This window comes from Pelodiscus sinensis, chromosome 32 (assembly GCF_052426305.1).
Source record: "Pelodiscus sinensis isolate ZL-2025 chromosome 32, ASM5242630v1, whole genome shotgun sequence".
Taxonomy (NCBI): domain Eukaryota; kingdom Metazoa; phylum Chordata; order Testudines; family Trionychidae; genus Pelodiscus; species Pelodiscus sinensis.
This window is the reverse complement of record NC_143083.1, coordinates 9283001-9307212: the sequence shown is the minus strand read 5'-3', so window position 1 is coordinate 9307212 and position 24212 is coordinate 9283001. Positions and strand designations below refer to the sequence as shown.

The following is a 24212-nucleotide window of genomic DNA, read 5'->3' as shown; positions in this document are numbered from 1 at the left end:
TTCGAAAAAAGGTTTTTTTCCCCCCTGAAAGAACCGTGTCTGGACTGCAGTTTCACTTTCAAAATAGCACTTTTTCAAAAGAGCGCTATGACGCAATTATGCAAATGAAGTGCAGGAAACTCAAAACCCGGCTTCCTTTGCAATTTTGAAGTGTCTAATTTACATCCCTCTGTTGAAAGAGTTTTGTAGTCTAGATGCACCCTGTGATTTCACTTTCGAAATACCCTTTTTCGAAACTGCGATCGGACGCGAATATGCAAATGAAGCGCAGGATATTTAAATCCGTGCTTCGTTTGCACTTTCGATTGGGCTCATTTACATCCCTCTTTTGAAAGAAGGATGTGGTCTAGATGAGCCCATGAGCTGAAGAACGAACAGGGTAGAGAGGAAAGATGGTTTGAAGTTAGGGTGCAACATGGGGCTTTATTCATCTTCTGCGTGCACACTGAGAGTGAGTGCACACTCACACTGCCTCCCCCCCACTACAAAGCAACAGAAAAATAAACGAAGTCTGAAAATCTGGAGTACGTTATGAGCCTTCTTCCTTTCCAGCACACTTCAATGAGCAGTGAAACAGTTGCCAACTTTGTCATTAAAGGTATCACTACCAGCCCCCATTCATGTTCATGGGGTTTCATGTAGCCTCTTGTTTCAGGCTCTCTGCAAACTCAGGCAGGCAATGCTGCGCAAGTCAGACTTGCTCCACATTTTCTTTGCAACAGTCAGAGATTCACTAGGCAAAGCTCGCCACGAGGGCTACATTTTTTCTCTCAGAGTCAATAGTGCTCAGGCTGCAGAAATGAAACAAATAAAATCTTCCACAGACCGACAGAGACTGGGGAGAAAAACTCAAGCTTCTGATTTTAGTTCAGGCATGGTTTCCATTTACAATCTCTGTAGATATTTTAGAGATTTGTGCATCTGTCCATATGGGAGTCTGCCTGTGTCTGGGAGTCTGTTCGAGAACTCCAAAGCAGAAAGCATTGGGACCACCAAATTTGGGATGCAGCTTCCTCTTCTCCTAACGTAAAGCAAGGTCAGGTTTAGTAGTACCAGGAAAACCAGCAATGCCAAGAACGGGACTGTTTTCCGTAACATGCAAAGGGAAAGGTTTGGTTGTTCGGAGGGACACAATACTCAGTGGCAGCCATACCACAAGGGAGTGGCTAGCAATGCTGGAGCTCCATCATCTTGCCTGCCACCAGCCTGGGTGAGGCCCCCTGCCCGAGAGACAGTCCCTGTCACCTCCCAAAAAGGGCCAAGGGGAGGGAGAAAGTCCCTGTTGCCCCCCACTCTGGACCAGGCCAGTAGGGAGGGAGCCCCCCTCAGCTCCCAGGGACAAGCCAGTGGGCAGGGGGTGTGGTCCCCACTTCCTTGGGCTGTCCCCAGGGAGCAGCCAGCAGCCCCCCACTCCTTGCTCTGAGCCCCGTTTTCCCAACCCCCTGCCCCACTCTCATGCCCTCGCCCGCCTTCCCTGAGCCCCCCACACCCCGAAGGCCCTGCCCTGACTCCTGCCCTCCCCCCACCAGCCAGGCAATGTTGGGTAAGCCTTCTAGTTAGAAATACATTTGAATAGCCCTACATATTACATGGACACGCACGTGGGTGTCTATAGCTCACTTTCCCGTTCCATCAACTCACATCCTTTTTTTTTTTTTTTTTGTCGATTTTTGTATCTAGTCTGTTCCACTGGTGCTTGGCACTAACCATGCAGGGGCCTTTTATCTGGTTCCCTTTCCACGGGGAATAGCGCCCTCCTTAAAGCATCCTACCCCCCCCCCCCCGCAGAAGGACAATGAAGCAGCCCGCTGCCTGTTTCTTCTCCCACCCCTTTGCCTCCCTGATTTTGAACGCCTGCCCTGAGCCACTGACCTCTCCCCGCCTGCGTGTATGTGCGGTGCCCGGCTCCGTGAGATCCTGGCCTTGGCTGGTGGGCGAGGACCAAAGGCAGCCTTTTGCCACGGGGAGGGGGAACACTTACACAAGCGTAGCGCCATGGCAGCAAAAATCTAACACTTCACCCTCTCCGAGAGCAGCCCCCAGGTTGTGCGGTGCAGGCAGCTGATGGGCTAGAGAGGAGAGGTCACTGCCACCGAGCCGTCTGGAGACTGAGCATCCCAGCCTTTCAGCCCCACTGAGCTCTCGCACCCACAGATCACCGGGGGGGCGGACGCCCAGGGAGGCATGGCAGGCCCAGGGAATCGCAGCGCGGACACGGGGAGTGACGCTGTCCCGTCGGGTGCGGCTCCGCAGGACGTTTGGGCTCCGAGCCCGAAGACGAGGGCACTCCGCAGGGGAGCCACAGGTGCCTGTATCCAGCAGCGCCTCCATCCCCGTCCAGCCCCGGGGAAGCGTTCCATTAATGACACACGACCCCCGCCTGAGGCAGGTGGCGTTCGCCCAGTTCCCCCGGCAGGCAAAGGTGCTCAGCACCCTCCCAGCGCCAAACCGCTATCCCAGAGTGCCCTGGGGACCGTTAGCTCCGGCCTCCTGCTTGTCCATCCCCATGCACAGCCCCCGCAGGGAGAGCCGACGGGGAAAGTGCAGGGACTGAGGGGACTGGGCAGGAGTCCAGCTTCCAGGTGTTGCATGTCACCCCCCTTCCCGTCTCTTGCCGACTGGATGGCACTCGCTGCCGCAGCACCCCGTGATGCCAGGGGCTCAAAGCCACCAGGCGAGAGGACCCATGATGGATGGGTGCCCAAACATTGCCCCTACAGAGGCTGTAGTGTGGGGTGGCAGCTGCCCTTCTCTGTGGGGGATCCGAGTTTCACAGCAGCGTCCCCTGCCCCCCTCCCTCCGCACTGCTGCCCCAGAGAGGGGATGAGGGGAGAAGAGGCTCCACAGAGCTGGTGCTGGGGGAACCGGATTTTAAGCTGGCTCCCACCAGCACCAGCTCCTGCCTCCCTCCTCCCCCACAGCCTATGTAGGAGGCAGCAACGGGGGGGGGGGGAGGCAGACAGGTCCGTGGAGCCAGCTCCCCATGCATGTCGGCTCCAGCCTGCCCCCATCACCCTCAGAGGCAGCAGCGCGGTGGGGGGGAGGGGAAGCGGATGCGGATCCAGTGCTTTTAAGCCAGCTCCCGCTCCCCTTGCTGCCTCTGATGTAGAGGCAGCAAGTGGGGGGGATGCATGTAGTCAGCAAGATTAACCAACAAGCCTAGGCGTATCGGTTCATCGTATAGTCATTTACACGATGACATCCCTATTGAGGGGGGCCCACGGGTAACTTGCCTGGGTTCCAAGAACTGCACCTCGTTTCCATACATATTTACATACTATTCAAATAAAGGAGCCCGACCCGAACCTTCATTTTGACTTTCATTGTAATCCCTTCGATGGCAATTGTCTGTGGATTGAGTGCGCCAGGCCTCTAGCTCTTCTGCTATAGCCGGACCACAAGCTGCGTTTTACTCCTGGGGGGCCACGCAGACCGCACACCACCCTGGCCAGCTGTGGGCTTCTGGCCTGCTCCTGTGCTGTAGCTAATTTGCAGGCCAGAGGATCTGTCATTGCTTGAAACGCCGCGAGGATACGTCGCATCATCCCTGGCACAGGTTGGACCTCCCTGGTCTGACACCCTGGGGCCTGAACGAGGGATTTTGCTGGACCGGGGAATTCATTTCTGGCCCCCAGAAAGGCTCCTCCCGGCCTGGCTGCCAACTTCCCCACTGGCTCCCAGCCGTACCGGCTCTGCCAGGCTGACCCGCGGCTCCCAGCCCCACCAGTCCTGCCACCGTGGCTCCTGGCCCCACCAGGGCAGACCACTATCCTGCCGGAGTCCTCCGGTGCTCCAAGCGCCCTGCTGCCAGCTCAGACTCCCGCAAGTCTGGGGGGGCTCCTGGCCGCCTTTCCCCCTGCGCCAGCCCAACTGGGCCTCCAGTCCTCCACCGGGACTCCCTGATCCAGCAACACCTGTAGTCCAGCCAGTCCCAGTTTCAGTCTGTGGGAAGGAAAGGGCTGTGCAGGGAATACTGAGATGCAGCCACTTCTGGGGTGGATCCAACAGCTGTTTAACAGAGCACAGGAACACCCCTGGCTGGTTAGGACAGGAAGTGAAGACTAACATCCCGTAGAAGCCACGGGGCAGACAAGGGGTAGGCATAACAACCAGAGGGCAGTGTCAGGTCACTGAGGGTAACTCCAGCTCTTACACCAAGTACCACGAGATCTTTGAGTGACAAGTGGTCAGGGCTGGAGGGTTCAGTCTTGTCCAACAGACACAATCTTTGTATTTTTACACAGCACCTCGAGGCAACGCCCATCATCCCCCCCCCCCCCCGCTGTGTTAGCCATTGGGGTATAAAATTGGAGGATGCATCTTCATCATGTGCTAGGACATTTCAAATTCCATCCGGGAGACTGAGACAGGAAACTGGCCCCCCAGAGTTTCTACATCTCAACCCAGACTCTCCCAAGTGGCTCAGAAAGACCCATACCTGGGTGGCTCAACATGCAGGCTGCACCGGAAAACCGGTCGGACTATACAGACACTGAGGATTTACCCTCAGCCGGTCCCCTACCCCCCAACCTCTTCTCTCTCTCTTTACTCCTGCGACACACAGTGCTGCAAGTACACTCCGCTACAGCGGGGTTCGCCAGGCCCCGGCGGCAGGCCTGAGGTGAATGGAGCCTGCGGGGCTCACACAGCGTGCGTTCCCTACAGCCCACCTTCAAATCAGAAAAACGATCGCCCCGCTTGTAAGGAGGAGGAAGCCGATTCCGATCACAAAGCAAGTCTCTGCCACCTCTCTTCTCAGCCAGCAGCAATTACAGCTGTGTACCTACGCCGAGTCCGGAGCAATCACTGCATGGCGCTAGGTCAACGAAGGCACCGGCCCCTGCTGGTTACTGATTCCTGCTACCAGGCTGGAGCCGTTGAAGATGAGCCGCCCCTGCTTGTAGAGCGAAGTAACTGCCATCCAGAGACGTGCCAACCGGAGTGCGGCTGACCCCTCCCGCCGCTGGGAGCCTCGCCCAGTAAGCCTGCAAGGCGTGCAGGGTAAGACGCAGCGAGGCCGCAAGTGCTCCGATGGGGAGCGCGTCCGCGAGGGCCGGCAGCCAGCGAGAACGCAGGCTTAGCAAGGCAGGCTGGGCCTGTGAGCCGATCGGACCCCACTCCCCGGGCTGAGGTCAGCGACGGGACTGAGCGCCCCGCGGCAGGGAGGGAAAGGGCAATGAGGGAGGTGAGCCAGGGTCTGCCACTGGCCAAGTCCTGCAGGGTAACATTTGGCTTAGGAGCCGAGTCCCATCAGATTTCAATGGGGCCTCTTCAGAATGTGACCCTCACTTCTCTGCATCTCCGTTTGCCCGGCAGTACAATGGGACGGAAGCGCCCCACCTCCTGCAGGATGGGTATGCGCGTAAACTCGGGCTCTTGGGTGCCGGGCTCAGGGGCCATGCCATGGACGGATACCCACGTCCCGGGTCCTGCGAGGCTGCAGTTCTCATCTGCAAGGGATCAGCCCAGCCACATTTCAGCTACCGGGTGTAGCCAGCTGGCTAAGTGCTGCTGCCCTTATTCACGGGCGACTCCTTTGGCTTCTCTGGGAGTTTTCATTCCTGATGAGCCAGACCTTGGAGCTCTTAGGTCAGATCTGCCAGAGAAGCCAAGGGAATTCTGCCGACCTTGCCCCAGCAGGGTGTGGGTCAGCAGCCAGACAACCTCCCTGCGGGCAGAGCAGCAGTAACACACCCCGGCTCCGCCAGGGTGCTGAGTAGCTGGAGACCTGCCCTGCCCCGACTGGCGATGCAGCTGCACAGACACACCACTGCCGTACATTTAATACTTACAAAAAGGGAGTGATATTTAAAGGTATAAAAAGGACGGTAGGAAAAGCAGCCCAGGCTGAGCTGCTAAGACAAACGACCAGCAGCGAAGACGAGTCTAAGTCAAGAGAGCAGCGACTCCACTTTCACCCTCTTGGCTGCTACGGGACCGCGGTCTGAGCCAGGACACTCCTGTTTCAGACTGTCCCAGTGCTCCTTGCGTGAGGGCCCGCGCCCCGGGCAAGCCCCGTCGGCCTCCTCCGCCGTGCCGTTGTGGTGGGAGCAGGGCTCTTCCTTGGCCGGGCGCGGAGCCTCTGGGTCGAGTTTTAGGGGTGGTTCGGGCTTCACAAGCGCAGAACTCTCCACCACCGCCGGCCCCGTCCACTCGGGGATCTCCAGACTGAGCTGCTTCATCAGCTGTGTCATGACTTCGTCCACGTAGCCATGGATGCGCAGGTCGGCTTGCCTGTCCTGGCGCCAAGAGACAGGAAAAAGGGTCATGGAGCTGGCGTCTCTCCAGCCTTACTGCTCACGTGTGCATCCAGAGGGCAGGAGCCTTGGAGCGCTACCACCCCGGCCACGATCCAGCCCACCTCTGGATCACCAGCCAACAGCTTCCTGGTTGCCTTGATAGAGGAAACTGGGGAACCCCTTTTACTAGAGAAGCCCCAAGTGCAGCTTGGGGGCTGCAGACCCCTAACATGCGGCTGCTCTCTGCCTCTTACTAGAGGCCTAGGACACAGCTGAGCAGCCTCGGGGGAAAGTCCAAACTCCAAGTAATTTGAGAGCTCTCTCTCAAGGGACCTCTGACTCTCAGGATTTTGCTCTGGTTTTCAAAGGCCATGGGTGTTAATTGCAACGCCTAGCAATTTGCCTCACACCTTGGCCTAATTCTCAGCTCTGCACTGACCAGTGATAGAAATGCAGCCGTGTTAGTCTGGTGTAGCTGAAACAAAACACAGGACTATGTAGCACTTTAAAGACTAACAAGATGGTTTATTAGGTGATGGTTGTGACAATTTTCTTCCACTATTTGATCTGAGGAAGTGGGTCTGGCCCATGAAAGCTCATCACCTAATAAACCATATTGTTAGTCTTTAAAGTGCTACATAGTCCTGTTTTTTGTTTCTGCACTGACCAGGCAGCATTTGGGACAGATTCCAATTATCTTGATGCAGAAATAAGGGGGGAGTTGGCAGCGTAAAGAGGCAGGATTATGCCTCCTGTAGTTTAAGACACCAGTATCTGGGCAGATTTCACGAACGTGAAATGTTCAGTATCACCTTCTAGACAGCTAGAAATGTGGAGCCTTTCAGCCCTGATGTGAAAAGGTCCAGGAGCGACACATTTTCATTAACGATCCAGATGAGGTTTGCACCCTCAGCAAGCTCACAGACGATGCTAAGCTGGAGAGAGGTAGATACGCTGGAGGGCAGGGATAGAGTGCAAAGTGACCTAGACAAATTGGAGGATTGGGCCACAAGAAATCTGATGAGGTTCAACAAGGACAAGTGTAGAGTCCTGCACTTGGGACGGAAGAATCTCAAGCATAGTTACATGCTGGGGACCAACCGGCTAAGTAGTAGTTCTGCAGAAAAGGACCTGGGGGTTACAGTGGATGAGAAGCTGGATATGAGTCAACAGTGTGCCCTTGTAGCCAAGAAGGCTAATGGCATACTAGGCTGCATTCAGAGGAGCATTGCCAGTCACTCCAGAGATGTGATTATTCCTCTTTTCTCAGCTCTGGTGAGGCCACATCTGGAGTATTGTGTCTAGTTCTGGGTCCCCAATTACAGGAAGGATGTGGCTGCATTGGAGAGGGTCCAGCGGAGGGCAACCAAAATGATTAGGGAGCTGGAGCATATGACCTATGAGGAGAGGCTGAGGGAGTTGGGTCTATTTAGTCTGCAGAAGAGAAGAGTGAGGGGGGATTTGATAACAGCCTTCAGCTTCCTGAAGGGAGGTTCCCAAGAGGCTGGAGAGAGGCTGTTCTCAGTAGTGATGGATGGCAGAACAAGGAGCAATGGTCTCAAGTTACAGTGGGAGAGGTCCAGGTTGGATATTAGAAAAAACTATTTCCCTAGGAGGGTGGTGAAGCACTGGGATGGGTTCCCTAGGGAAGTAGTGGAGTCTCCATCCCTAGAGGTGTTTAAGTCTCGGCTTGACAAAGCCCTGGCTGGGTTGATTTAGTTGGGACTGGTCCTGCCATGGGCAGGGGGCTGGACTTGATGGCCTTCTAAGGTCTCTTCCAGCTCTAGGATTCTATGATTCTAGACAAGTACAGAGTCCTGCACTTGGGACAGAAGGATCCCAGCACTGCTACAGGCTGGGGATCTTTCCACAGAAAAGGACCTGGGGTTTACAGTGGCCGAGAAGTGGGACAGGAGTGCGCCCTTGTAGCCACAAGGACTAATGGCATATTGGGCTCCAGTAGTAGGAGCACTGCCAGCCAACTGAGGGAAGTGATTATTCCCCTCTAGTCGTCATTGGTGAGGCCAAACTGGAGTACTGTGTCCAGTTTGGGGCCCCCTCACTACAGAAAGGACGTGGACGCATTGGAGAGACCACAGCAGAGGGCAACAAAAGGGATGAGGGGGCTGGAGCATATGACTTATGAGGAGAGCCTGAAGGGACTGGGCTTATTTAGACTGTAGAAAATTGGGGGGGGGGGGATTTGATAGCACACGAAAGGGGGGTTCCAAAGAGGATGGCGAGAGGCTGATCTCAGCAGCGGTAGACAACAGAACGAGGAGCGATGGTCTCAAGTTACAGCCGGGGAGGTCTAGGTTGGATATTAGGAAAACGATTTCCCGAGGAAGGTGTGAAGCCCTGGGATGGGTTCCCCAGGGAGGGGATGGAATCTCCGTCCTTAGAGGTATTTAAGTCCCGTCTTCCCAACGTCCTGGCTGGGTTGATTTAGTTGGGGTTGCTCTGGTTTTGAGCAGGGGGTTGGACCAGATGACCTCCTGAGGCCTCTTCCAACTCTAATCTTCTGATTCTATGGAGGCCGGACAGCACAGAATAACCCATTTAACACATACTGGGCTTCGGGCAGGCCAATGTCACAAACATCCCCATGTTTCTGGTAAGAGGTCCTACGGGTCTCTATTTCCGGAGGGGACGGGTGGGAACTCGGAGTTGGGAAACACATTGAGACGGACGGGTTGAATCACCAAGAGTTCTGCAGAGTCTCCTGCCTAGGACAGGGACTAGATGATCGGAGCAGGTTTTTTACGTCTGTCCTTGATGCATTTGGACAGTCTGGGAAACAAACTGCCTTGGTTGTTTAGGATTCTAGCAATCAGGGTAATTGAGGGAGGTCAGAACATACATAATTTGGTCAAATTCCATCGGCTCACACCAGGACTTAACTCCTGGGAAGTTCATTAATACGCCGGATCGCAATTCACCTTGGGATACCTGAGGGGGTTTTGATCCCACCAGGATTATTTTGATTCACAGCCCTAAGGTCGTGAGCAATGGGGACCCAACCTGTTTACTTACTGAACTAGGTTGATTTCCTCTAGTCGGCATCATCCCGCCTGGCTCCCAGACTGACTCGTTTTTGCAGGATTCAATCAAGCATCCACAAGTACCGAGTACTACGGCTGGAATAAAATCCAGGCCTGTCAGACTTCCACTGGGCAGCTCTGCACTCACAGGGCCGGCCAAAGCATGTGAACTCACGTGCTTCGTTGCTTGCAGATTCACGATCACCAGCTTCCCTCCTTTCCTTTTCGTGAGCAGGGGGAGGTTGCCACTCGGTTTGATCTGAAGAGAGGTCCCCAGCGTGACTGACAGGTCGGCTTTCCTGTGGGCAGAAAAGAGACTTGCAAGCCCATAAAGGGAACAGAGCCGGCCTCAATGGCTGAAGTCACCGGCTCTAAGATGACAGAAGGCCAGGGGCCCAGCCAGACGCTACCCATTGGTCTTACTGTCCCTCCGACGAGACTCATGCCACAAGTATTCTCATAAACTGCATCTCAACTTCATTCAAAATGGGAGCCTGTGAAATCTAGGGACGTTAAAAACTGGCATTTGCTTATCGGATAGTCTGTCGACTAGTTGATTTCTCCACTCCCCTTTTGCTGCCTCTATAATACAGAGGCAGCAAAGCGGGGGGGGAGGGGGGGGGGAGAAAGGGGTACTTCAAAGTGGCAGTGCCAAGGCAGTATTTCAAAGGGGCAGCCGCTGCACACCTGATCCGCAGATCAGCTGTGTGCTGGCTGCCCCTTTAAAATGTCACCTTTGTGCGTTTCAAAGGGCCAGGCGTGGAGTCCTCAGCTGACCCCGGGCCTCCACGGCTGCCCCTTTGAAACATGCAGAGGTGGCGTTTCAAAGGGGCAGTGGAGCCCGGAGCCAGCTGGGGAGTTCCCAGCTGACCCCGGGCTCCATGGCTTTGAAATGCACAAGAGCCCCTGCTGGGGACTCTTGTACATTTCAAAGCAGGCACTCGTGTGCAGCCCAGAGTCAGGGGGACTTCCCACTGGCCCCAGGCTGTATGCAGAGTTCCCACTGGGGCTCTTGTACATTTCAAAGGAGGAATGCGGAAGTGCCTAAGGACTAGTCAATTAACCTCATTTCAACATCCCTAGTAAAATCAGCGAATAAAACCCCGTTCAGAGTGATGCTCAGCAGACTTGATTTATGACTGGCAGCTCTTGGGGGCGAGGAGCCTCTGCGTTCTTTGTTTGTACCGCACCTAGCGCAACGGGGCCCTGGTCACTGCCCCGGTAAAAAACCAACAACAAACCAGGCCTTGGAAAGTCTAGTAAATATCCATCCACCCCCCCAGCAACGCCAAGTAAACGTCCTTTCATTTCCTTCCACGCTCTGTCCCTTTACACTGGGACACCAGCGAGGCAGCCACGTATTCATGTGCCACTGATGACTGCTAGGGATGTGAACCGTTACTAGGTGAGCATCGCCCCAAACGGTGTGCCTGCAAATAGAATCAGCTCCCCTCCTGCAGGGTGCCCGCCATGGACAGGGCCTGTCCTCCCTCCCCTGGACTCCCAGCTGTCCACAGACAAAACAGAGCCCTGTAGCAGGCTTTTCTGAGCAGCATGTAGGGGTGGGGCAGGCAGAAAGCCTCCTCCTGCACCCATGGGCCAGATCCAGTGGCGTGGTGGGCTGGATCCGGCCTGCAGGCCACGTTTTTCCCAACCCTGCTCCTGAGCAATACCACAAGCACCTGGGCTCAGGGGGTAGGAGGCAGGTAGGGTGTAGGATTGGGCTGGGGGTGCGGGAGGGAGCAGGGGATTGGGAGCTGCTACCATTTGGGGGGGGTACAGATGGCTCCTCACCTCCCTGCGCTTGCAGGCACTGCCGCCTGTTGCTCCCATTGGCCACGATTCTCGGCGGCGGGGGTGGAGCCTGCAGGCGAGCGCAGGGACAGAGCATCCCCATCGGGGCTTTAACGCCAGCTCCCCGCTGCTTCCATCTGCGGCAGGGAGCTAGCACAAGCTCTGGGGCTTGGGCCTCGCTACAGGGCTGGAGGGCCAGTGCTGGTTTGCCCTGCTACGGGGGAAAGCCCCAAGCCTCATGCGGGCCAGACCCAGGCAAGCCTGAGCCTGGATCCAGTCTGCCGGCTGTAGGCTCCCCATCCCTGGCTTTGGGATGCACTTTACTCTCCTTTCACCCCTGGAACCTAATACTCACAAGCGTCCGCTACAATTTATAATTCTGGCCAGTGTGGCAAGGGCCCCTCTTACCCAGGCCACTGCTTGGGCCAGTCTCTCCCCCTTTCCCCGCGGGCTGGGGCTTGAAGCAGGGCTCTGTGGTAGGGAGCCCAGCCACTCCTCCTGGGACTCCCTCCCCTGCTCTTTGCGAGGACTCACTCGCAAACGTTTGCTCTCCTGCTCTCAGTCTCCCCCGTACCTCCCCTCCCGTCCTCTCACTCTCCCCTCCACCTTCCAACGGGAGAGGCTTTTAAAGGCCTTCAGCCAAGCCGGCGGTGGAGTCAGCTGGCCCCAATCTGCCTGCGCCAGCTCCCTCCCCGCTGCTTCTAATCGCCCTGCTGGCCTCCGCTCCTATTTCGCAGGTCTTTCCCCCTTTTGGGGCTGCCCTGCCCCTGCTCTGCAGGAGCCCTCTGGCCTGACCCTGCCACACCTCCCCCGCCCCTGCTCAACACCACGGGGTTGGGCTACTTGCGTCGGGAAACAGTGCACCCTTGACAAGTTGTCTGCGTTTCCATGCTGGGCTCCCCATCTATGTTGCACCCAGAAGTAGGAGGGCTGCAGGGACAGGAACCACCTGCTTACCCTCGCATTCCTGTCCTTGTTCCGGTGCATCCATCGCAGGGGTGCATGATCGGTGACCAGGGTAAACCTTCGCCGGAGCAGGTGGTAGCGTAGGCTTTCCACGGCCCATGCTACTGCAAGGCATTCCCTCTCTGCTACGACACACTCTTCTTCCCTCAGCAGGAGCTGGCTGTTGAGGTATAAGACCGGACGTTCTTCCTCCCCAACCATTTGTAACAACACTGCTCCTAACCCCACTTCCGAGGCATCAGGCTGCGGGATAAACGCCTTTTTAAAAGCAGGGGCTCCGAGGACTGGGTCACTGCAGATCCGTAAAAGCTTCTTCCGCTGCAGTGGTCCATTTTACGCTGTCGGGGCCGCAGACTCTGGTCAGGTCAGCGAAGGGGTAAGCCCTGGAAGCGAAGTGGCGAATGAACCCGCAGAAATATCCAACCAGTCCTAGAAATGCCCTGACCTGCTTCTTCCTGGTTGGTTGCAGCCAATTCGCATTGCTTCCACTTTGTTGAGTTGGAGCCTCACTATGCCCCTTCCTACAATATATTCATGGTATTTAGCTTCGGCTAGCTCAATCGCATGCTTAGTGGGATCTGCCGTAAGGCCGGCTCTCCTCAGGGTCTCCAACACAGCCTCCACCTTCTCCAGGTGTGTATCCCGATCTGGGCTGTGGACAACAACATCATCTAAATAGGTGGCCGCATACTTGGCATGCGGGCGTAATAGCTTGTCCGTAAGGCTTTGGAGTGTTGCAGGGGCCCCATGCAGGTCAAAGGGGAGGACCGTATACAGGAAGAGGCCCTCTGGAGTTGAAAAGGCCGTCTTTCCTTTGGCTCCTGGGGCCAAAGGGATCTGCCAGTAGCCCTTGGTCAAGTCAAGGGTGGACAGAGATGGGGCCTTCCCCAGTTGGTTGATTAGCTCATCTACCCATTGCATGGGGTAGGCATCACATTTGGACACCTCGGTCAACTTTCGGAAGTCACTGCAAAACCGTAGGCTTCCATCAGGCTTGGGCACCAAAGCAATAGGACTGGACCACTGGCTACGTGGCTTCTCAATGGCTCTGAGTTCCAGCATTTTCTTAACCTCAACTTGGAGCTCCCCTCGCTTTGCCTCGGGTATTCGGTAGGGCTTAATGTTCATCTTCACTCCTGGATCAGTGACGATGTCTCAGTTGTTTTCCCAGGCTCTGCAGAACACACATCATGATTTCTCTCAATCATATCAGTTACTTCTGCCCGTTGGTCCAGGGTCAATTCAGGGGAAATCCCCAGCTGCCTTTGTGAGTTCTCCTCTTGGGGTGGTGCTCCCACAGCAACCAATTGCACTTCTCTGTCTTGCCAGGGTTTCAACAAATTGAGATGACATATTTGCTCCGGCTTCCGCTTGTCAGGCTGGCGAACCTTGTCATCCACCTTGCCAGCGGCTTGTATCACTTCATATGGCCCCTGCCACCTGGCTAGGCGTTTACTCTCGGCCGTTGGCACCAACACCGTCACCCAGTCTCCCACTTGGAACTTTCGGGGAGTCGCTTGACAGTTGTAATAGGCCTGTTGGACCTCCTGCGCCTTCTCTAAATGTTCTCGCACTACGGGGGTGACTCTGGCTGTCCTGTCCCTCCTCTGGAGCACATGATCAATGATGCTCTTCCTTGGGTTGGGCTGCTCCTCCCACACCTCTTCGGCGAGGTCCAGAATACCCTGTGGGTTACTCCCATACAAAAGCTCGACCAGAGAGAATCCAGTAGACGCTTGAGGGACTTCCCTTACGGCAAACCTGAGAAATGGCAGCAGAGTATCCCAGTCTTTGCTGTCCCGGCTTACCACTTCCTGGAGCATATTTTTCAGAGTCCTGTTAAACCACTCGATGTGGCCATCAGTTTGGGGATGACAGACAGACGTCCTCAGGGCCTGAATGTGGAGCAGGATACGTAAGTCCTTCACGAGCTTGGACACAAAGGGGGGCCCTTGATCCGTTAGGATTTCTTTGGGTATCCCAACCCTAGAGAAAATTTGGATTAGCTCTCTCTAGTGCTTTGGACAGGGTATTGCGTAGGTGCGCTGCCTCTGGGTACCGGGTGCCATAGTCCAAAACATCTAGTATGTTCTGATGGCCTCACACAGACTTCTCTAGCGGCCCAATTATGTCCACAACAATCCTCTCGAAGGGGACTTCAATGATTGGTAGGGTACCAACGGGGCCCTCAGGTGCGGTCGGGGCCCGTGTAACTGGCATTTAGGACAGGCAGCACAATATCTCCAGACTTCCATGTAGATTCCTGGCCAAAAGAACCTCCATAGACTGTAGTCCAGGGTCTTGCCTACCCTCACATGCCCCCCAAACAAATGACTGTGTGTTTCCTCCAGTACCACCCTCCGGTGCCTTTGAGATACCAAGACTTGTTCACCTCTTGGTCCTCTATACGAGCTACTCTATATAGCAGATCCCCCTTAATTATATAATAAGGCCCAGTACCCTTGCTCCTTCCCTCCATGGGGACCCCATTAACCTTGACCAACTTCTTATGGACATTTTGATAGACTGGGTCGTTGGCTTGATCCTGTCCAAAAGCTTCCCATGAGGGTCTAACATGTCTAAGCTCAAGGGGGCCTCTCTGTTCCCTCCCGTGATGAGCTGGCTCCTGCTTCTGGCTCATCTACTTCCAGGGTTTCCCTCCGAGTAGTCAGATGGGCTCCCACCCCCTGCAAGTTCCTGCTTCAGATTTTGAGCCAAGATTCTTGTCCCCAACCTCTTAGCGGCCCTTCCTTCCCGCCTCATCTTCTGGGGGCGCCCTAGCACAGGGAACAGGTCCTGGGAAAATTCATGGAAGATCGGGAGGGAGTTACCTTTTTCTGCTCAGTCCTGCGGTAGCAGGTCGTTAAACCTGGGGAAGTCTCGTCCTATGACCACTGGATAGAGAAGCCTTCACACTGTCACACTTGAGAGACTTCCTTGAACTTCTCTCTTCCCAGGGATGGTGGGGTAATAATTAACATCCCCACGCACACCCGAAATCCCAGTGCACTTGGCTCGGGTCAGCTGGTCCTGCCCCACTAGCTTCCCCGAGACCAACGTAACCGCGCTCCCCGAGTCCACTAACATGGTGATTTCTACCCCATTCATTTTCACTGGCCGGGTGTACTGATGGGGGTCTACTGCAATACCTACAAGGCTGATCAGGGCATAGGGGCCTCGCAGGTTTCCTAGGTCACATTGCACAGGCTTTTCTATATTAGGGCACTGCGCTGCTATATGCCCCATTTCCCTGCAGGCGTAATACCTATATCCCCCCTTTTCTTTGGGCTGTTGGGCCTTGCCCCCTGGCACTCTCTACCCCAGCCTCCAAATCCCTTTGTAACCTCTAGTCGTTCCTCTGCCTCCTTTCTCTTTGTCCGTGCTCGGTCTGGGGCTTCGGGAGCATGGACCCTTGGAGCGAGGGCCCCGTGTTCCGACGCACCGCCTCCCCAGGGAGTCGAGAAAAGCTCCTTGGCAGTCAACCGCCTCTCCACGAGGGCTACTAAATCATCGACCGTAGATGGGTCATTCTGCCCAGCCCACTCCCACAGGTCTGGTGGTAACCCCCTTGTATACCTGTCAAGGACAACGATGCGATCTTCTCTGGGCTGTGGATTTCGGGCTGTAACCATTTCCGGGCCAGATGGACCACGACAAATAATTGGGTTCGGGGGGTTCTCTCTTCCCGATATTTCCATTCGTGGAATCTTTGGGCTCTCACAGCTGCCCTGACCCCTGCCCACGCCAGAATCTCAGCCTTCTCCTGGGAGTAATTGGAAGCTGCTTCCTCAGCCACGTCAAAATGCACCTCGGGGCTTCCCCACTCAGGAAAGGGGCTAAAATGCTCAGCTTGGGGCCGGGCCTCCCGCAAGGCTGTCCTTTCAAAGGCCAAAAGAGAGGCCCCCACATCATTGTCCCGTCATCTTCTGTAAGGAACAACTGGCGCGTAATGGCCACGTCCTGTCTTGACTCAGCTGAAGGTCCTGGCTGCCCAGAGGCAGATTTACCCCCTCCTGCAGGGTGGTCGGTCCTGAGCTGCCTGGCTCATCAGGAGCTGGTTTGTTTCCTGCTGGAGCTGCACCGATTCTTGCTGGGCAGCCATCTGCACCCAGGTAGCTTCTTGCTGGGCCGCGGTGGCCTGCACCAGGGCCTCCATATGTACTTCTCCTTTAAGAGGGGTCAAGTTAACCTGTTTTAGGGTCGCTGTGAGGCCTCACAGCAGCATCCCACTCCTGACACCACGTGTGGCAAGGGCCCCTCTTACCCAGGCCACTGCTTGGGCCAGTATCTCGCCCTTCTCCCCAGGGGTTGGGGCTTGCAGCAGGGCTCCGTGATAGGGAGCCCAGCCACTCCTCCTGGGACTCCCTCCCCTGCTCTTTCTGCGCTGAAGCTGCTATGACTCACTCTCAAACTTTTGCTCTCCTGCTCTGTCTCCCCTATACCTCCCCTCCTGTCTTCTCACTCTCCCTTCCACCTTCCAACTGGGGAGGCTTTTAAAGGCCTTCAGCAAGCCAGCAGTGGAGTCAGCTGGCCCCAATCTGCCTGCGCCAGCTCCCTCCCAGCTGCTTGTAATCACCCTGCTGCCCTCTGCTTCTATTTAGCAGGTCTCTCCCCATTTTTGGGCTGCCTTTCCCCCAGTCTGCAGGAGTCCTCTGGCCTGACCCTGCCACACCAGCTACAGTCATTCTTAAGGGCTAGACAGGGTTAAAATCTTGGAGCAAAAGGTCAGTGAAGGAGGAATGGCAAGTCAGATTCCAAGTATCTGAACAGTCTAATCCAGCCCAGCAGAAGGCAAGATGCTTGGAGAGGAGAGCAAGAATTTTCATGTTGGATGATTTATCGTAGGGAGGTTTTATTGAAGTACCAGGTTTTAAACAAACAGGAGCCAAACCCCAGTGCTGTGGAAAGCAATACCTGCAGGCTTCATCTGCCAAGCTGAGGTCCCGATCAGGCAGGGAATCTTCCCAGTCCAAAATAGTGTCGATTAACTTTCCTCTGGAAAAAAAAAACCCAACAGGAAACAGGGTTGGCTTTGCTCTCAGACAAGGAATAATCAGACACAGGGACTCGCTGTATCATAGAATAATAGAGCTCGAAGAGACCTCAGGAGGTCGTCAAGTCTAGCCCCCTGCCCTAGGAAAGACCAATCCCAACTAAATCCACCCAGCCAGGGCTCTGGGTAACCAGTATTCAGGGAGCAACGGGAGGGGGGGGGGGAGATTTTCCGAGATGCAAAGGACACCTAGGAACCCAACTCCTACTGAGACACGATGTGAACTGGGTGCCAAGCTCCCATTTGTATCTTCTCCTGCACAGACTCTGCTTTTCATCAGACAGCGTTTCACAGACTTAAGCTAACCCAGCTGGGTGTGAGCACAGACTCACCACTCCTAAGACAGACACAAACGAGAGCCGTGGGCCCTTCACTGAGTACCTAGAGGAGCCCTACCGGGTATGCTGGGACGGTGCCATGTGACACAAACCAAAGACACAGAAGCAGGAAATGCTGGAGTCCGGGAGTGTCATAAATGGTAAGTTTCTGCAGGGTCCCTTCCCCCGAGGCCGTCCTTACGTGATACATACCGGCAGGCACGAAGCCCTCTGGCTTTGGAGACATCACACAGCCTGCCCGTTGGCTTGAGGCCCATGCTGCCCACAATGGTGTCCCGCACATATTGCCTGTGGATACAAGAAGAAAGGATGCAATTTGGGGCACGAGACAAAAAACAAAATCTGTTCACAACAATTTGCCTGGAAGTGCGTCGATAAGACAGATGCTAGAAAGCACCAGCCAGATTCCAGGTCATGGGATTGAGTAATGGGAGGGAAGATGGAAAGGCAGAGAAATACGGAGAATCATTCTTCAGAGAGGTAGCTGTGCTGGTCTGTTTCAGCAAACACAATGAGGAGCCCTGTGGCACCTTAAAGACTAACACATTTATTGGGGCATAAGCTTTGTATGTATAAAGCTCGGCCGTATTGAAGCATCCACTTCATCTCTCCGCGGAAGGGAGCTGCAGCCCACGACAGCTTATGCCCAAATAAAATGCAGGACAATGTAGCACTTTAAAGACTAACAAGATGGTTTATTAGATGATGAGCTTTCGTGGGCCAGACCCACTTCCTCAGATCAAAAAAAGGTTTTTGTTTTTTTTTGATCTGAGGAAGTGGGTCTGGCCCACGAAAGCTCATCACCTAATAAACCATCTTGTTAGTCTTTAAAGTGCTACATAGTCCTGTATTTTGCTTCAACTACATGGAGAGACCACTGATATTTAACCCTGGGCATGACCAATATAACGTGATGAGCTGATGACAGGAGCTGTGAGCATCTTCTAGGGACACGAGATAATGATCTCCCACTGAGGGGCAAGATTTAAGTATTTATCCAGGATCTGCTCATATCACATGCCCTGGGCTGTCTGCATCATGGGCTTATCTGTCAGAAAAGCCCTGGGGGAGATCAAACTCGACTCACGCTAGACCAGGTATAGAACAGAATCCAAAACTGCAGCAGCCACGTGTGCCCCAGACACACACCACAGGTTCGCAATGCCTGTCGGCAGTGGAGAGACTCACACACGTGTCTCGAGCAGGAGGGATGACGTACTTGCCGCATTTCACACATTCCTCCACAAACATGTTCCCGTGCAGCTCGGCCAGCTTGTCCCTGCGGAAGAAACAGCGAAGATGAACAGAAACCCGGTGGCCACGCGGCCCCTGGCTGATGCATCAGCCAGCTCGACAGATTCCTATTCACAGCCGGTGTGGATGCAGCAGGCCCAAACAGCCTCCAGTTAAGCTTTTGACAATGTCTAGCTCTCACAGACGTACTGTTCCGGATGACACATTCCTGGGCTGGGCCGGCAGCAACCGAGCCATGTGGCCCAAAGGTTTCTGTGATGATGCCATAGGGTGAATCACCCTAAAAATGAGCCAGATTATTTTCATACGAGCCCTCTGCTAGTGGCACCCTCAGCTTTGTTATCAATTTCCCACCGTTCCCCAACACCCAGTTAACCCACAAGAGCCTACCCCGATGCAACTGATTGGATTTAGGGAATTTACTCGGAATAAAGAACAAAGTGTCTTTCTAGGTAGGTGTATTGTGGTAGCGCGTTGGTGCCCTGTTCCTAGGTCAGGCCCCCACTGTGGCAGGTGCTGCACAAACAGCACACAGGGATGCTCTTGCCTGAAGGAGCACACAATCTTAGTAGGTTCAAATGGAAAGCCAGCCCTTCAGCAAATGAAAAACACCACCACAGAGTTCTCACTCTAGCCGCTACCGTAATACAACTAATAGCAGCCCCAACCAAAGCCAGGGTGCTCTGTGCATGCATGCAGTGAGAGTGGTTGTGCCCCAAACATTTACCACCCAAAGGCCGTGTCCAGACTCAGGGGTTTTTTCGGGAAAAGTAGCCTTTTCCCGAAAAAACTTCCCCTGCGTCCAGACTCAAGCCGCGTTCTTTCGAAATTATTTCGAAAGAACGCGGCTTTTCTTTCGATGGCGGTAAACCTCGTTTCACGAGGAAGAACGCCTTCTTTCGAAAGTTCCTCTTTCGAAAGAAGGTGTTCTTCAATGTAAAGAGGCCATCTTCGAAAGAGAGCATCCAGTCTCGCTGGGTGCTCTCTTTCGAAAAAGCGGATTTCTCTTTCGAAAGATCTGCCTGCAGTCTAGACGCGATCTTTTGAAAGAGGCTCTTTCAAAAGATGCTTTCGAAAGAGCCTCTTTCGAAAGAAGCCTGCAGTCTAGACATAGCCAAACAGACAAGACAAAGGATGAGTGGGGGAAACAGACCAAGAATGGGGAAATCGGTCACAGTAGGTAACTAGCAGTGTAACATTATCCTGGTTTCCGGCCTACCATACAGCCTTAGATATAGAGGATACACATTTCCCAACCTTCTTGCTTTTTCTGCACCTTGCTGATAAGGAAGTTTCACCCAAGGCAACAGACACACTTGACTAATGCTAAAAGCAGGCCTTTGAAAGAGAGACAACTTTAGGGACTGAACTGTACCGGTTTCCCATAGTTTTACTGCCACCATGTAGATGTAACAACGTGTGACACATCAAATCACCCCACAACAAAGGTACAATTTCCGGTGTGAAATGCTACAGAAGGAAAGAGGCGTCTCAGATTGCATACACAAGTACGTTTCTGATTTCTTCCCCCTGTTCTGGGCCTGATCTGTGATTTTTATCTGAGATCAGTAATGACATAGGTCCATCACTTCTTTGATTTTTTTTATTATTTGGTCCTGGCATGATTCTAGTTCTTTGCTGTTAATTACCTCAAGAGTTAATTACCGCAGACTGCAACAGTACTGTCAGCCTGATTCATTGGGTACCTCGGAAACCACCTGCAGTTGCTTCTGTAAGATCAGTGCCTCTTTGTAAGTTCCTTTGTTGTGGAAAGCGCGTGATTTGTTTTAATCCAAGTTCCCCTTGTGCTCAGTGCAACTTTCAACGTTAGTGACATTCGCCAGGTGCAGATGTAAAGAGACAGTCTCTCTGAGTTCTGCATTACATTAACTTGAAACAGGGGGACTCCTCCCTTAAGTATTGCAGGGACAAGGGGATTAGTCAATCGCTTTTTGGTGATTTCTCTTCCCAGCGCCCATTCTACATTCTAAACATCGTCAGCTCCTACCCAATGAAGCCAGCAAGTTCTCCCTCCTCCCCCGCATCCAAACATCACAGAATATCTCTGTCCCAGGTCATGCAGAGGTGTCAGTGGGCAGGTCCATGACATGATTTTCCAGGATACATGCCCAACATAAGGGACCTATGATGGGACAGGTCCTCAGGTAGGGTATGTCTACACTACAGTGTCATTTCAAAAGATCTTATTTCGAAATAGTTAATTTAGAACATAAGAACGGCCGTACTGGGTCAGACCAAAGGTCCATCTAGCCCAGTATCCTGTCTGCCGACAGTGGCCAGCACCAGGTGCCCCAGAGAAGGTGGACCGAAGACAATGATCAAGCGATTTGTCTCCTGCCTCCTTCTCCAGCCTCTGACAAACAGAGGCCAGGGACACCATTTCTATCCCCTGGCCAATAGCCTTTTATGGACCAACCCTCCACGAAATTATCTAGCTTCTCTTTAAACTCTGTTATAGTCCTAGCCTTCACAGCCTCCTCTGGCAAGGAGTTCCACAGGTTGACTACACGCTGTGTGAAGAACTTTCTTTTATTAGTTTTAAACCTGCTACCCATTAACTTCATTTGGTGATGTATCTCTTTAAGGCTTCTGGGATTTTTAGAGCAGCCAAAGTGCAGAGGCAGCAGCAGATGGGAGAGAGGAGGATGGTCCCAAGCTCCTGTTTCTTTAGGGGTCTGTTACTCTTGCACTCTAGGGGTATGTCTAGACTACAGGGTTTTGTCGACAGAAGTTTTGTCAACAGATACTGTCGACAAAGCTTCTGTTGACAAAGAGCGTCTAGACTACATCCAGTTCTGTCGACAAAGCAAGCCGCTTTGTCGACATAACAGCGTGGACGCAAAGGACAGTGTAGATGCAATAATGCCTTCTATCGACAGAACTCTGTTGATAAAGGCGTTATTCCTCGTAGAATGAGGTTTACATACGTCAACAAAACTGCTGAGTTTTGTCGACATTATATCGACATAACTGAAAGGCAGTGTGGACGCAGATATAGTTTTGTCAACAAAAGTCCACTTTTGTCGACAAAACCCTGTAGTCTAGACACACCCCAGAAGTCCCAGAAAATGGGTGTTGACTGACTCCTAGTCTCTACTATCCCAAGGGGGTACAGTCAACCTGTTCCAATGCTCAACCCCCATCCAGCAGATGTTCAGGATGACTGCGCTAGAGATCTCACTTTTTCAAACAACATTGTCTGGATCAATGGTTCCCAACCTTTTTTGTGGCACGGACCAGCAAACCCATTCACAAACTTCTGGCAGACCAGCAACATTTTATTTGCATATTTGTTATGAAATAATGAATATGCAAATAAAATGTTACCAGTCTGCCAAAAGCACCACCCTCCCCCACCCCAGCCGCTGTGAACAGCCAGCTTCAGCTTTGCCAGCCCCCGCCACCAGACCTCCCAGTGCCAGCCTCCTGCTTCCAGAGCCCCACTGCCATAAAGAGCCATGTCACAGGGGAAGGGCTGAAGCTAGGACCAGGGCCACGTGGTGGCTACCCTGCTGCTCCTGGGGCAGGGCAGCTGACCGCCCCGTGGCCCTGCCCTGGAGCAGCTGAGCAGTCACTGGTGGGTTGAGGTGGTGGGTGGGTCTCAGAGGGAACACTGGCCGGGTGATGTTCTCCAGCTCCGGCACCCAGAGCCGCCGTGGCCTGGCAGTCAGTGGTTCATGGACTGGCACCGGACTGGCAGTTGGGAACCGATGGCCTGGACAAATGCAAAAGCCTGTCATACTTTTCTCTGTATTTTTGGATAGTGTCTTCCACAACTTGGAAACCATATTCTTTTAGGAAGGAGGAGTGGTTCTCATAGGAAAGGTGGTTCCATTAAGTAGAACATATGGATGTATCTAGCTGTGATCTGGTCACATCTCATGTGAAACCAACCCTCTTGCATTAATGGCAATGTTCATTCTTTAGTTCTCCCTGTCTTCATTTACAATTGATGGCGTAGACCTGGGCATTTAAGTCTGTCTGGAAAAGAACAACCAGGGCAAACTGCTTCAATCCCTTGTTCAAATGGCTCGGTTTTTGCTACATGGTGAAATGAGAATGAGAAGGTTGCAACTCTTGTCACGTCTTTGCTTTTCAGTTCTTCCCCTGGCAGTGTCACTGTTTGGTTTTTGCCACTGTTGGGTGTTGATGAGCAGAGATTGCTCCTAAATGAATTAATGTTGAACGGCTGGAAAGCCCAGCACTGGGACAAGAAACGCATCTCACATGCAGGCTCAAACTCAATATTCAGCTCTTCTGTTTCAACTAGCCAATTAGCCCGTCATAAGATGGGATTTTCAGGTCTCTCCTCCACGTCTGTCTTCTCTCCTGAGCCTCCGGTCTCTCTCTCCTCCTGCCGCCGCCACCTCCTCTCTCTCTCTCTCTCTCTAAGCTTTCCTCCGCCTTCTGCCTCTCTCTCTGTCTCTCTCTTTCTCTTCTCTTCCCCCTCCTGCCTCTCACTCGGGCGACTGCGGAGCCCAAACTGCGCCCGTGCTGCATGGGGAGCGTGGAGTCCAAACAGTCGCTTGCTCCACTTGCTCCCACGTGGCAGCCTGCTGCAGAAGTCAGCTGAGCGCCACGGCGGGAGGTGAAAGGGGGCGGGGCGGTGACATACACGGCTGGGGGCGGGGCCTGGAGCCGCTGTCACACTGCACATCACCGCTCCGCCCCCCTTCACCTCCCACCGTGGTGCTCAGCTGACTTCTGCGCTGCTCAGCCGGGCCGCCGCGGGGGAGCAAGCAGCTGTTTGTGCTTCCCCGTGGCGGCCTGGCTGAGCAGCACAGAAGTCAGCGAAGGAGGGCGGGGCAGTGACGTACATGGCCAGGCCCCACCCCCTGGGCATGTTACGACACTGCCCCACCCCCCCCTTCTCTTCCCACAGTGGCTCTCGGCTGACTTCTGCGCTGCTCAGCTGGGCCGCCGCGAGGGAGCAAGCGGCCGTTTGGGCCCCCACACTCCCCATGCAGCACGGGCTGCCCAGAGGGAACAGCCAGCATTTCAGGCAACAGCGCCGCCCAGAGGGAACAGCCAGCATTTCAGCGTTACAGACTCTCAGACATTGGGTTACTATATCAATGATGAGGAAAATTTCATTCAATAACATTTGATCTTGAAGAAAAAACAGATTTTCTGCACCGCAAGATGAGCATGGATGCTTTCTCCTGATCAACTCTAGGCATGTAAACACTGTCAGTGCAACACAATTGTCTCTTCACTACGCCAACACTTGTTTTCCACCACTTCCTTCAATCTGTCCAGTTTTAGTCAGGAATTCTCACACTGATACTTGGCAATTAGTGAGCACTTGCCATATTGATCAGTAGCGTTTACATTTTCTTTAGCTAGGATGAGAAAGTGCCGCCTCCCCCATTCGATACTCAAGCCTAAAAACAAATTGAGCTGGCCAGCTTCATTCAGGACCATAGCATCAGTTATCCTGACCGTGCCATCTAGAGTCTAGCAAGTCAAGCCTTAGCAGATCACAGGATCACACATTGCCCTAACA

General features: G+C 53.8%; 1 protein-coding gene across 3 annotated transcripts in view; it reads right to left on the bottom strand.

The window, feature by feature from the left end:
• Positions 1-5765: 5765 nt before the first annotated feature.
• SIRT6 (sirtuin 6) overlaps positions 5766-24212 on the bottom strand; it is a 32556-nt gene continuing 14109 nt past the window's right edge. The window contains exons 4-8 of one of the 3 annotated variants that reach the window (XM_075903015.2): positions 18651-18710; positions 17624-17719; positions 16955-17035; positions 9456-9579; positions 5766-6239 (exon numbers count right to left, since the gene is read on the bottom strand). In XM_075903015.2, the coding sequence (XP_075759130.2) occupies positions 5892-6239; positions 9456-9579; positions 16955-17035; positions 17624-17719; positions 18651-18710 (709 nt within the window). In that variant the 3' untranslated portion in view covers positions 5766-5891. Of the gene's footprint in view, positions 6240-9454; positions 9580-12031; positions 16208-16954; positions 17036-17623; positions 17720-18650; positions 18711-24212 lie in introns of those variants that run through there. The other 2 variants (XR_016348193.1, XR_016348192.1) reach the window with 2 other exon arrangements.